Source organism: Theobroma umbraticum, unplaced genomic scaffold, assembly GCF_002168275.2.
Source record: "Theobroma umbraticum cultivar Fairchild unplaced genomic scaffold, ASM216827v3 scaffold_239.0, whole genome shotgun sequence".
Lineage (NCBI taxonomy): Eukaryota > Viridiplantae > Streptophyta > Magnoliopsida > Malvales > Malvaceae > Theobroma > Theobroma umbraticum.
The window spans coordinates 1,648,348-1,661,758 of record NW_018397279.1 but is presented as its reverse complement, the minus strand read 5'-3'; the positions used below and the strand labels follow the sequence as shown (position 1 = coordinate 1,661,758).

General features: G+C 36.8%; 2 protein-coding genes across 3 annotated transcripts; one reads left to right on the top strand and one right to left on the bottom strand.

Moving 5' to 3' along the window:
• The first annotated feature begins 2,748 nt into the window (after positions 1–2,748).
• CLC-B (chloride channel B) lies at positions 2,749–6,360 on the top strand. Its single transcript, XM_021443323.2, has 6 exons — positions 2,749–3,112; positions 3,233–3,433; positions 3,558–3,735; positions 4,158–4,690; positions 4,784–5,933; positions 6,032–6,360. The coding sequence occupies exons 1-6, from the start codon at positions 2,919–2,921 to the stop codon at positions 6,137–6,139; spliced, it is 2,364 nt and encodes a 787-aa protein (XP_021298998.1). The 5' UTR covers positions 2,749–2,918; the 3' UTR covers positions 6,140–6,360.
• LOC110427742 (S-adenosyl-L-methionine-dependent methyltransferases superfamily protein) lies at positions 6,272–10,379 on the bottom strand. 2 transcript variants are annotated; one of them, XM_021443324.2, is made up of 15 exons: positions 10,156–10,379; positions 9,962–10,076; positions 9,740–9,851; positions 9,578–9,622; positions 9,398–9,465; positions 9,243–9,297; positions 9,067–9,146; positions 8,894–8,977; positions 8,384–8,497; positions 7,828–7,946; positions 7,610–7,727; positions 7,305–7,432; positions 7,006–7,171; positions 6,859–6,938; positions 6,272–6,708 (listed from the first exon to the last, which is right to left on the bottom strand). In XM_021443324.2, exons 1-15 carry the CDS (start codon positions 10,314–10,316, stop codon positions 6,633–6,635), a joined length of 1,521 nt encoding a protein of 506 aa, XP_021298999.1. In that variant the 5' UTR covers positions 10,317–10,379; the 3' UTR covers positions 6,272–6,632. The 2 variants fall into 2 exon arrangements, with proteins under 2 accessions (XP_021298999.1, XP_021299000.1); XM_021443325.2 differs by lacking the exon at positions 9,067–9,146 and having other exon boundaries at positions 8,894–8,997.
• Positions 10,380–13,411: the final 3,032 nt, after the last annotated feature.

The following is a 13,411-nucleotide window of genomic DNA, read 5'->3' as shown; positions in this document are numbered from 1 at the left end:
ATTTCAAAATTGGAAATTGGATTAGTCAGAAAGAGAGAAATGTTCATTATCCTATTTAAATGATTGGAGCGTGTGACACAAGTTGTCTTGTAGCGTGTGAACTCGCAAATAATGGTAGACATGTGAATTTTGTTCTTCTTTGTAATGGTCATAGGGTATTATCAATCGGGAGCTTATTTCAAGTTCAAGGATTAGGTGTTAAAATTTATTTAATAAGATATGAATAATTAAATTTTAATCCATATCGAATTTCAATATTTTAAAACCCAAAACACCTTCCCAACCTCTTTATTTATAAAAAATGTCGAGCGAGTCTTGGACATTTGTCAATAGAACACTTATTTTGAGATAATTTTTGTATAATGTTATAGATTTACAAATGAATTTTAGCTTAATGTGTTATAATATAAAATTTGATAACCATCAAGATAAATGGAAAACAGTTCGTTTTTTTTTGGCGGCTACTTGATTAAACTTAGAATCAAGTAAAAAAATTGATGTATGTTGAGATAAGAAGGAAAAAGGATGGGGGTGAATTATTATTATGGGACAAATCACAGACATCCTGCTTTTGCATTTATGTGGTTTGACTGAAAAGTGGCGTCTCGATTTTGCATTTTCCTAAATTTCACGATAATCCCATGGGCATCTCTTCTATTTCATTTACTCTAAATTAAAAAAAAATTCAAAATTGCAATTTTAAAAAAAGTCCTCAGATCGGATGGTTGACAGTTCTCCACCTGGGTGTGTAGGCAGATAAGGACAAGAGAAGTTTTATCGCATCCAACCCAACCTAAAGACAAAGACATACATGTGGGGGATTGGGGACATACCAGCTGGCACCGGGGGGGTGCTGGGGTGGGGGGACGTTTTGTTTTGCCCTGTCTGAGATCACCCGTCAACCCATCTGATGTTTGCCACGTGGCCCATACACATGTCAACTTCAGAAAGGGCCAAAACACATGTTGATGATTTAATGGAAATCCGGAGTATTTCCATCACGTTATTAATTATTTTTCTATTTGTTTTATTGCCAGGTTCCATGATTGATATATGAAATAAATAAAAAAATCTATGAATAATATGGATAAGGGTGGCCCTTCAATCACCTCAAGGGTCGGATTTTTATTCACCGTTGATCTTTGTGATCTCCCCCATCTAGATCATTACACGTGTCTAAGTCCAATTGGGCTCTGAGGTTCGTCGGTGATCTGTCACGAGGGACCAAATATTTAGCATGTGAACAAGAAGGGGACAACTGCGAAAAACAGGACGCAGCCAATGGGAACAATTCTTCTTTAATATTTTTCGGTTATTTTTTATATAATATATATTTTTTGCTACATTATTATATTTTAACTTTTTTCAATTCATAACTTGTAATTTTTTTCTCAATTTACATTTTATAAATATATTTTTGAGGTCATTAATTTGTATAATAAAATTATCAATTTTTTTTAATTTAAATTAGCCTATTTGTTTATATTAAAAAGTATTTTTATAATTTTATTGATCAAAATTATTAATTTAATTTTTTTAAAAAATTAATAGTTTAACTCTTTATAACAACATGAATTATCTCCATGATGCTAATCAGGAAAATACTGAATACCAAGTAAAACATATTAAAATCACAAGAAACAAAAGTGAATTTTACTTTATTTTTGTGCATATCATGAGTGATACATAATTGAGTTTAGAGAGAGAGACATGATCATTGGTGGGCCCAAATGAGGATTAAAAATGGGGCCTTCTTGTATCGAAGGTGGGCCTAATTTTCATCAACCATGTAGACACCGGGCGATCTAAGTAGTGATTTGCGGGGGATGCGTGGCGTGGATTTCTTTTGACCAAAAAATGCATTTTTTTATTATGAAAATTTTCATAAACTATTAAAATAAAGGAGAAATTCAAAATTTAGTTTGCCATTTGCTTGCACTCAATGTTGCACAAATAAAATGAAATAAGTAGCTATCATATCATATGCTAATCATGGTGGACCAAGAATTCACTCAAATAATTGCAAATCTTTCAAAGATACCAAATTGTAATTTTTAAAAATTTATATTTGATGTACATTAATTCTGTACATAATATTTATATACTATCATTTAATTAAATATTATTATTTCTTTATTGAAGTAATATATTAAGATTGCATCATACATAAATCTTTATTTTAATTCGAATTTAAAATTTCAAAAAACAACCCATTTGAGAATTATGTCATCTAAGATTATTAATCAAGTTTCCATTGGGTGGATAAATTAAGATGAATGAAAATGAAAGGTTTATAACTTGATCTGCACCCCTTATCCTTGTTTCTTTCCTCCTGTTAAAATTCTTGGGCTTTGAGGCATCCTTGGAGAGTGGCTTAATCATTTATGGCCAAAAGTCCAAGGATAATTATCACCTCACCTTTTCTTGGACCACATGCTATACAAAAATACTTGCTTTCCTTTTCCTCCCCCCCCCCAAAAAGCTTTGTTGTAAACAGCAAGTGTTTTTTTTTTGACCTTTGACAATAACTCCCAAATATAAAAAGAATTAGGATAAATGAAATAATTGGTTCACCTAACAATAAGTTTAATGAGAGGAAAAGGAGAAGAAAGGACAGAGCCATGTGACAAACATATAACAAAAGAAAAATGTGAAACTTGACTTTTCTAGGTCTTACCCAAAATTTTGCTATTAAGCAACAAAAAGTGTGTACAAATTTACATAAATTATTTTTTTAAAAGACAAAGGAATAGGGAAGTATAAGGTGCATGATGACAGGCATTTTCCAAGTTTTCAAAAATCCCATGAGATATAAAGAGGCTATTCAATCCATGGCCATCTAAAAGCCAACTAGAAAAGAAAAAGATCAGCAGCATCTCCATTAATTCTTTTGTCTTCGTCAAGCTTCTGTTCTTACAATGGAGGAGGATTCAAGCCAGTTGGCAAAACCAGAAACTCCCCATAGCTTGGAAGCTGAAGCTGATGAAGAAGAAAGAGACCCTGAGAGCAATTCTCTACATGAGCCACTTCTCAAGAGAAGCAGAACTCTATCTTCCAGTCCACTAGCCTTGGTTGGAGCCAAGGTCTCTCATATAGAGAGCTTGGACTATGAGTAATATAACTGTTTACTTACATAAATATTTTGAATTCTGATTCAGTTCTCTTTCTTTCTTGTTTGATCTTTGTTTGAGTAACATTTATTGAGAACTGATCAGTGGTGGCCGTGATGCAGGATCAATGAGAACGATATTTTCAAGCATGATTGGAGAAGCAGATCCAAAGTACAGGTTTTGCAGTACATATTCTTGAAATGGACTCTGGCTTTCCTTGTTGGATTGCTAACAGGATTGATTGCCACTCTTATCAATCTTGCAATTGAGAACATTGCTGGCTACAAGCTTCTTGCTATTGTTGGTTTCATCGAGGAGGGAAGGTCTAGATGTCGTTCCTTGCATTTCTGATCATTGTTTTCCGTTTCCATGATCAAATACCAAACTTTTGCTTATATCCAAGAGAATCTGAATTTGATTTTGATATGACTAGGTGACTTGATGCAGGTATTTATCTGGGTTTGTTTTTTTCACCGGTATCAATTTTGCCCTGACCTTGGCTGCTGCACTTCTGTGTGTGTGTTTTGCGCCAACTGCAGCTGGTCCTGGTATTCCGGAAATCAAGGCTTACCTCAACGGGGTTGATACTCCTAACATGTTTGGTGCCGCAACATTGATTGTCAAGGTTGGTTAATTGGCTTTCAATCAGAATGCCTTGTAAACAAACAGTTCCAATAATGGTTCAAATCATACAAGAATATACTCATAGGAAGTAGAATAAATCAGACAATAAATTTGGTTATGGTTGGCACCAGGGTGCATGTTTCAAAGGATTGAGTTTGACGTACGTTTTGAAAGTGACTTGATCATTATCTGAAAATGAACACTCGATCTCATATCTGACTTATAATTTAAGGTTTCAGCAAAATATGGATGATGAAAGTTCGATCAGATCTGAAATTGGGTAATGATCTAGTCCTACGTGTAAAGTCATGCACGGTTGACACAGGAGCATAACCAAAGAAACTGTTACATAAAGTATGAGTCAGCTCCACTTTATTTTGTTTATTATAGCTAAGCATGCTGATAAATTTTCAATAACTGTAGATTGTGGGCAGCATTGGAGCAGTTTCTGCTGGCCTGGATCTGGGGAAAGAAGGGCCCCTGGTGCACATAGGTAGTTGCATTTCTTCTTTACTAGCCCAGGGAGGGCCTGACAACTACCGTCTCAAGTGGCGTTGGCTTCGCTACTTCAACAATGACCGTGATCGCAGAGATATCATCACCTGTGGTGCTTCCTCAGGCGTTTGTGCAGCTTTCCGTGCCCCGGTGGGAGGCGTCCTGTTCTCTCTTGAAGAGGTAGCAACGTGGTGGAGGAGTGCCCTTCTCTGGAGAACTTTCTTTAGTACAGCGGTTGTGGTGGTGGTGCTGAGGGCATTCATTGAAATCTGCAATTCTGGGAAATGTGGCCTTTTCGGAACAGGAGGGTTGATCATGTTTGATGTGAGTGATGTTACTGTCAGTTACCATCCCATGGATGTAATCCCTGTGATCATAATTGGAATCATTGGTGGACTTCTGGGAAGCCTCTATAATCACGTTCTCCACAAGGTCCTCAGACTCTACAATCTCATTAACCAGTAAGTCGCAGAATCCAACTTTCTCTTCAATTATGGTAAATCACATTTTATCTTCAATGTTTAATAATCACATTTTTTTTTATTCTGTTGCAGTAAAGGGAAAATGCATAAACTACTTCTAGCTCTAGCCGTCTCTCTCTTTACCTCGTTGTGCCAATATTGTCTCCCTTTTATAGCCCAATGCAGAGCTTGTGATCCCTCTTTTCCTGATACTTGTCCCACGAAAGATCGGTCTGGGAACTTCAAGCAGTTCAACTGCCCAGATGGCTACTATAATGATCTAGCTACCCTCCTTCTTACCACTAATGATGATGCAGTTCGAAACATATTCTCCTCCAACACTTCCTCTGAATACCAAGTTACCTCCATTCTAATCTTTTTTGGACTTTATTGCATCTTAGGGCTGATTACTTTTGGCATTGCGGTGCCTTCTGGTCTCTTCCTCCCTATCATCCTCATGGGCTCAGGTTATGGTCGACTTCTTGGTATGGTCATGGGATCCTATACAAAATTAGACCAGGGGCTTTATGCTGTTCTCGCTGCAGCCTCTCTCATGGCTGGCTCAATGAGGATGACTGTGTCACTTTGTGTGATATTCCTTGAACTCACAAACAACCTTCTTTTGCTGCCAATAACAATGATAGTCCTTCTGATTGCGAAAACTGTTGGAGACAGCTTCAACCCCAGCATCTACGAGATTATACTGGAACTCAAAGGCCTCCCTTTCCTGGATGCAAATCCTGAGCCCTGGATGAGAAATCTCACTGTTGGTGAGCTTGCTGATGCCAAGCCACCAGTAGTCACTCTCTGTGGGGTGGAAAAGGTGTCACGTATCGTGGATGTATTGAAGAATACTACACATAACGCATTCCCCATTGTCGATCAAGGTGTGCTGGTGCCGGGAACCATTGCCACTGGGGCAACAGAACTGCATGGACTGATCCTCAGAGCACACCTTGTCCAAGCCCTGAAGAAGAAATGGTTCCTGCCAGAGAAAAGGAGAACAGAGGAATGGGAAGTGAGGGAGAAATTCAACTGGGTTGATCTGGCCGAAAGGGAACTGAAGATTGAGCAGGTGGCTGTGACTCGTGATGAAATGGAAATGTATGCTGATTTACATCCTCTCACCAATACAACCCCTTACACGGTGGTGGAAAGCATGTCAGTGGCTAAAGCCATGGTTCTATTCAGGCAAGTTGGACTTCGGCATTTGCTCATCGTGCCAAAGTATCAAGGGGCAGGGGTGAGTTTACCAACCCTTCACTTAATTCTTCTATTTCTGATAGCTAATGAAGTTTTCTTCCAAACAATTTGCTAATCTGAGCCATGCTTCACCCGCAGGTGACTCCTGTAGTTGGGATCTTAACCAGGCAGGACTTACGGGCATACAACATTTTGACTGCCTTTCCTCATCTAGCAAGATGCAAAGGGGAAGAAAAGGATAGTTGATGTCTCGTAACAATAAAAAAAGTATAACAGCAGATTTGTTTGAACCACACATTTCTATTTGTTATTGTTTTTCTGAGTTACCTTTTCCGATCAGTTTTGCAGTTTTTTCACCGATCCTAGAGTAGATAGAAGAGAATCAACAACCATGCAACTTTGCTCAGCTGCGCCCATTCTTTTTCATAAAATTTCAGTCAATAATGAACAAATTTCCATTTGGTTCAGCACAGAGTAATGAATGATACACATTTTTTTCTTCTATTTACATTCTGCTGTCCTCTCATATGCAACATATATACTCGAGTTCTGAGTCTTCTTAACATGCTGAATCTGAGACCGTTTGACAACGAAGGCTACTCAAAAGTTAGTGCATCTTTCACAACCACACACTGATGAAATGCCCATCTTACCTATGACTATGATCTGACCATTTTCTTAAGGAAGAAGGTGAAAAGAGATTCAAAAACTTAATGCAAAATCAATGGTACTCTGTTCCTCACAACTGTTTCTTCTTTTCCTTTCTTGTTTTCTTTTTCTTAAGGCTCCTTTTGAACACTGCCAAAACCTCAATGCTGCAAGAAATATCCCAACATTACTCCCAACGGATATATCACAGAAAGGAGAAGAAAGGGTTAACTTTACAAATCACGCGACAGACAAAATACATGTTCATTTGGTCACTTTGATTTATGCACTAAAACACAACTTTGAAGGACCAATACCTCTGAGTGCCAGGAAAGAAATTAAAACCATGGGCTTTTTCCAAATGCCAACACTTACTGGTCAACAAGGCCTTGCAATCCTGTCACATCCCAATCCAATTAGTTTGTAAAACCTCTGAAATTACACAATCTTCCAACTAAAAGTACCTTTTTGAAGCTTTCCCACCCGCAGCTTATATAAATGAGAGTTTGTGGAAGAGATTGAGGATCTTCCAAAGCTGTTTCTCTTCCAACTTGAACTGAAGCTTCTTTTGCACGTTCTTTTTCACGTAAAATCCATGGTCTCTTTTCTTCTTTTATATTTGAAGAAGAACTGGAGTTCAGATATAGGAGTTAAAAATTTGAAATTTAAGGGCTGCACATGCCAAATAACAATTGAATAGTGTTTATAGGAACTGCCATCAAATCCCTGTCCAGATGGCGTCAAAGATACAGAATCATCCTACCTTTTGAATGATGGTTTAACTTTATGTGATGATATGGTTCGTAATGCATCAATCAAAGAGGCATCCAGTCCCTTCCTAGGAGGATCAACAACAATTACATCGGATCCAACAACCCAAGAAAGAGGATCCTGCAAAATAAGTGAATCCATTATACAGTTAGTTCTGAATTACTTAACAACAATAGTACAGGCCAAACTTTGATGCAAGCTCAAGGCATAGCAAAAACATCATTCTAAGTAGAGTGAATTGTGTGTGAATCACAAATGATATGCAAGACCATATATTTGCATGAACTTGATACTAACAATGGAAGTGTCAGTGTTATGCCAGCTAATGCTGCCCTCTATAGAGTTTGGTAAGCGGTCAATCGTCTTCTCAAATGATGGCTTAGACTCTTTGTTAATCTCGATGCATTTGACAGACCTGGTAAACATTAGAAATAAAATGAGAATAAAATTTTGTTCCCATTAAAAGCAAGAATCAGAGAGAAATCTGAAGCATTTAGGATCATCCTGCTTCTTGCCTGCATTTTTTATTGGCAGCTAAGGATAATCCAATTACACCAGCTCCTGCATACAAATCAGCCACAGATGCTCCATAAGGCACATACTTGTGTAATTTCCGAAGCAAGTTATCAAAAGCCTGGAAAAGAAGCAATAAGGCAAAGTATACTAAGATGGATTTCAAACAAGCAATATAAGATAAAGCTTTGCATTTCCTGCAGATACCTAAGTTGTATTATGCATCATATGCTGATCTACAGTTCCAGGCAAAGAATAAAAATGGACAAAAGGATAAATCTGTGTCCTGCATCATGCAGTAAACACAAAATGGACCAAGAAAAGGCACAAGCACCTATATCAGAAACAAAATTCACTATGACGGCTATAGCTTTCAGAAATGGCACCTCCGAGCCCTGACTCTGCAGACCGTCAGTTTGCCTGTGTAAATAATATTTTACGATGCTTAGCTCTAGTTTGCTGCATACTATTCATTCTTTTTCTTTGGTGATTGTATATTTGATAGCATGTAAGTATTCACACTCAAACATGACCTATTTAATTAGCAGTTTTGCTCACCCGTGTGTTTGCTTGGCCAAAACTGGAGGGATCCAAGGATATATCAATTCCTCCCACATGTTCCCAGAAATCTCTTTCCCCTAACAGATGTCTCCACCTATTCCCAAAAATTATCTGCATCATCAGTAAACATTATAAGTTCTTAGTGTTCAAAGCATTTAAAAAGGGGAAAAAAGAAAAGGAACAATCAACAATAGCTAGCAGCATAGCAAATGACAATGAACATACAAGAACAATTAGCAATTCATGCAACTGGCAAAATTCCACTTCCACTTAAAATTACTTGTTATAAAAGATCAATGAGTCCATTTCAGTTTCTTCTCAACAGTTTCTTAAAATAGCCTTTTACTGCTTGTAAGCTCTTCCAGTTTGCCAGCTCAAACGATGAGATTAATTTAAGGGAAATATCCAAGAATCACAATCGCATTAATAACAACTTTTTCCTCTCAACAAGCCACAGCAGACATGAACTATTCATCATATATTTCAAAAGATAAACTACCAACTCACATTGTTAGTAGATGTTTGAAAATTAGCCCATACAGAGTGAATCAAATGGAGATTACTCCTTGGCCCACCATTTCTCCACAAGAACTGTACACCATTTGGCAAAACTATACATCAAACGACAAAAGGTAAGAAAAGGCAACAAAAGGGTACTAAAGTTAGGAAGTTGAGCTCACATTGGCCAAGGCATTTAATTTGTCCGAATTCGAAGATTTCTCATTTCTTGAATTCCAAACTAAAGATACCTGTACTCTGCCTGGAATCAAATTATAACAACCTTCACTCTCATTCGTCTTGAGTTATTAAGAAAAACAGATATTTTTCAAATATACATATAATTGTTTAAAATTACCATTTCTATATCTTTCCGCAGCTGGAAGTGATGTATTGTATGTTGTCACTGCCATCTGTAGACAATAAACATTTATCAAAATCTTCATATACATATATATAAACATATCGCCTTTCTTGTCGATTTATATACTTAAAATCATCTGAATAAATCACCTGAAGGTATCGCAAATCCCCTGTCCCTTGATCCTCATCGTATGGCTCAATATTTAACTCTCTAATACCTAAATACAAAAACATAAGAGATTAAGTTTAAAAAAAAAATTGTATATTTAATCGAAAAAGAAAATTTAAAAGAGAAAAGAAAGGAATAAAAGAAAGAAGAAAAGAATCCACCTTGTCTTAGTAGCTCAACAGCGGCATTAATATTGGGGTGATGAGCTGGAGCAGCAAGGTTAAGATTAAACAAATCAAGATTAAGAACTTAAAACGGTGATTAGTAAAAAATAACAAAGAGATTTGAAAACTATGAATTAAAATTTTCGCTTTTTTTCAGACCTTTGCATTGAGGAATATCCACTACGTTGTGAGTACCCTCGTGGTAGAGTCCAATCAGAGGGTTCTCCGATGATCCACGAACAGCTAGCTTTGCTCGACATCTCCATCCCCACTGGAAAGCGAAGCACAGAATGAAAACCCTTCCCAAAAAGGTATCAATTTTAAGGGAAAAAATAGGAAAATTTTTAGGTGGGACGTGAATAAGTATTCGTGGTAAGATACCAATCTACAGCTATCGAAAGTAAAATCTGAAACTCCAAGACTCTTGAAGAAATCAGTTGCTTCCTCCACGATGATCGGACGGTGTAGATTGAACTCGTGCGTGCATCCAGAGCACCTGAAAGTTACACTTTTTTTTTCTTTTAAAAAAAACACTTAAGTCTTTGCAACTAAAATTTGAGTGAAATCATGCCTACGTTTCGAAGTGAGGGCATTGCAAGGCGCATGTAAGCGAGGGAAGGGCGGCTGCAGTTGCGGTAGCGGTAGGAGGTGAAGGGAGAGTGACGGCTAGGGATGAAGACACGCGGCAGGCAATGATTGGACAAGGTGGGCGGAAAGGGATGGTGTACAGGGACATCTGTACTGCGTGCGGTGGCCGGCGTTGAGATTTCTTCGACTCTCCTTGGCGGGAATGGATAACACTGCCATTACACCGATAAATATCTAACCGATTAACCGGGTCGGTTGTCCTTTTTAACCCGATCCGGACCCAAACTGTTTTTCCATGCCCTTTTTAGTTGGGCCGGATCAGGCCCGTTAATCCATTTCAAAGTTTACGGGCTCGACTTTGGGGTCTAGACAAGCTGCTTGACCCATGAACAATATAATGACATAATTACTAACACTAATTATGTCTCATTATGTAATTTTCTTCAATATTTTTTGTCGTGTGACGCAACTATAATTTTGTGCAATTTTATATGAATTTATATTTGATATGTCGTCAATTTATAGCATTTATACACTATCACTTAATCAGAAAGTATCGTTTCTTAAACGTGTAAAGATAAAAGTTAAAAAATCTTTCAAATAAATATTTCTAAAGCTATGAGTATTTATTTTTGAGAGTTTCCTACTTTTAAATTTATTTATTGATGAGATGACAAAATTTGATTTAATAATAATGTATAAGTACTAAATAGTGACAATGTATCAAATATCTAAGATTATTGAGTCATAAATGTTCAATCTCTCTTGACCAAAAATACAAAATTATTTATCTTTATAATAAGTTATATATTTATATAAATTGAGCAATAAATATATGAGATAAATACTATTAGATCCATGCATTACTTAACCACTTAGTTTACTTGAAACTGACTCGTTTGAGTTGTGTTCAACTCTTTAGCAGGATGCAAGGTCTTTGGCCACTCCTGGAGTACGATTTGATTAATAAATTTCCACAAATATGAAAAAGTGTGAAAATTTTTCCGCTTTCCACAATAGGAATAGGCTGAAAATTTCCAGTTGCCGCTATGAGTTGGGTAAGGGTTGTTCTTGACCTTTACCCATACTCCACGAATCCAAACTTTTCCTCCTAGAAAGCCATAGTCAGGACTTTCAGAATACCTTAAAACATGTACGTAAGACAATTGAGAACTCAGAAAACTAAGGCTTCCTCAAATGGTTCAGCGTAATTTTTTTTTTTAAACTTTATACCTCAAAGCAACTGTTTTCTTTTCTTTTCTTCTTTTTTATGCAGTGAATAGCATGAGCAAAAGTCCATCTTCTTTTGATTTTCTAACTTGCAAGAGACATGGTGAAAACAAGCTTTGTCTCATTGAGTTGTAATAATTGTAAAATATTTATGGACGTGACTTTGCATGCAGGTGTATGGACGTGACTTCTTTTTACATTTTCTTACTTGTAAGAGACATGGCAGACACTAGTCCTTTTATTTGATGTTTTATTTTATTATGATCTTCTCCTTTAAGTTCCTTTACCTTGAAACTATTAAACTTGGTTCATGTGAGAGTCAAAATGTAAGTTGCATTGTAATGGAGTGAGAAGCTCTTCCCAAATTCAAAGAATTTCTCACTAATCCTTCAAGGCGGTTCTCTTCTTGGACAGGAGAAGATTGCTGTAGCTAGGTTGGTGCTTGGTGTGTAATGCAGTGACAAGTTTAGATGTCATGAGTCAATCTTGTATAGTGTTATGATAGGGTAAAATTACATAAGAGATTAAGTCTTTTGTATCCGTAAGGAACATGTCCTCATTTCAAACATTGTAATGGTATTTGGTGACGGCTCTAGAAATACTTATTAAATCTTTGCAGGGAAAACCCTTTAGGAGAAGATTGTCCCCATCTCATAAATTGTAATGGTTATTGGTGAAATACTTGTAAATCCTTGTAAACTCTTTATAGGAGTGAGCAGTAGCTAGATTGTTTGGCTACCTCACTAGGAAAGGTATGTTTGTAATGAGTCATCTAGGACTGCCCCTATGGCCCGACGATGATGTGTTCTAATCCTTTTGTGCTTTTTTTGATATTTTTAAAATATTTTTTTATGTGGCTCTAGTGGTTACGTATATGACATTCGTTATACCTTATGATTTCAATGTTGAGTGGCCTTAATCTAATTTGTAACTATTATTGATGTTTGTTCAAATTTAAATGAGTTATTGACTGGCTTGTATAGAAATATTCATTCAAGTGTCGTACGAATTATTGCATATTTAAGCTAAGGAGCATTGTTTGTGACACTTAGTATCAAAGCACAGGTGAAACATGTTAAGTGAAAGAGTAAACATAGTGAGCACGCGGAGTGTACTAGAGGACCATTAGAGAGTTGATGAGTTAGAGGCCATGGTGGTCGTAATAAAAGCTCATATGGTTTTGCAAAAGCGGATAGATAAAATTGAGATAATCTAGTAGGAATTGTCCAAAATGATAAATACCCTGAGTGATGAGACTAAAGATACATTGAGCACTCTCCAAGGTGAGTTTGGAGAATTAAAAGCTCAAATAAACCTCTTAATTAGTGTCGTAGGTAATGGCAGTGCAAATCTAGGAGATTGAGGGAAAAAGGCTAAAATGCAGAAACCTAAGCGATGCGAAGGGGTTAGAGATGCAAAAGAGTTAGAGAACTTCCTCTTTTATATTGAGTAGTACTTTTGAGTTATGCATATGGAGTCAAAGGAAGATAAGGTGGTGCTGGTCACAATGTATCTTGCAAGGGATGCCAAATTGTGGTGGCATTCCAAATTTGTCGATGGTGAGTGTCACATACAGATGTAGACAGACTTGAAGCAAGAACTGAAGAACCAAATTTTCCTGGAGAATGCAAAGTACATGGCTCGACAAAAGTTGCAAGAGCTTACATAAACTGGATCAGTCCCAGAATTCGTGAGAAACTTTTTTACCATAATGCTAGATATTGGGGACATGACCGGGAAAGATAAGTTGTTTTATTTTCTTGAGGGTTTGAAGCCATGGGCTAAGAAAAAATTACAATGACAAAAGGTACAGGATATGACTTCAACAATGGCGGCTGTTGAATGTCTTACTGATTACAATGATAACTCATATAAATAGAAGGATTCCTTATCAAGAACTAGTAGCTTGAGCTCCAATAACGGGGTAAAATTCCTAAGAGTTTACAGATCCTTAAATAAGGGAGGAACAAAGAGATCACCTGCTCAAGACACACCACAACCAAGAACAACTAA

Excerpts from the sequence above, each read along its gene's own strand:
- CLC-B (XM_021443323.2), top strand. The coding sequence starts at position 2,919 with ATGGAGGAGGATTCAAGCCAGTTGGCAAAACCAGAAACTCCCCATAGC. Across the intron at positions 3,113-3,232 it reads ATAGAGAGCTTGGACTATGA|GATCAATGAGAACGATATTT; the intron begins GTAATATAACTG and ends GCCGTGATGCAG. Across the intron at positions 3,434-3,557 it reads GGTTTCATCGAGGAGGGAAG|GTATTTATCTGGGTTTGTTT; the intron begins GTCTAGATGTCG and ends GACTTGATGCAG.
- LOC110427742 (XM_021443324.2), bottom strand. The coding sequence starts at position 10,316 with ATGTCCCTGTACACCATCCCTTTCCGCCCACCTTGTCCAATCATTGCC. Across the intron at positions 8,498-8,893 it reads TTCAAACATCTACTAACAAT|ATAATTTTTGGGAATAGGTG; the intron begins GTGAGTTGGTAG and ends CTGATGATGCAG. Across the intron at positions 7,433-7,609 it reads ATAACACTGACACTTCCATT|GATCCTCTTTCTTGGGTTGT; the intron begins GTTAGTATCAAG and ends CTTATTTTGCAG.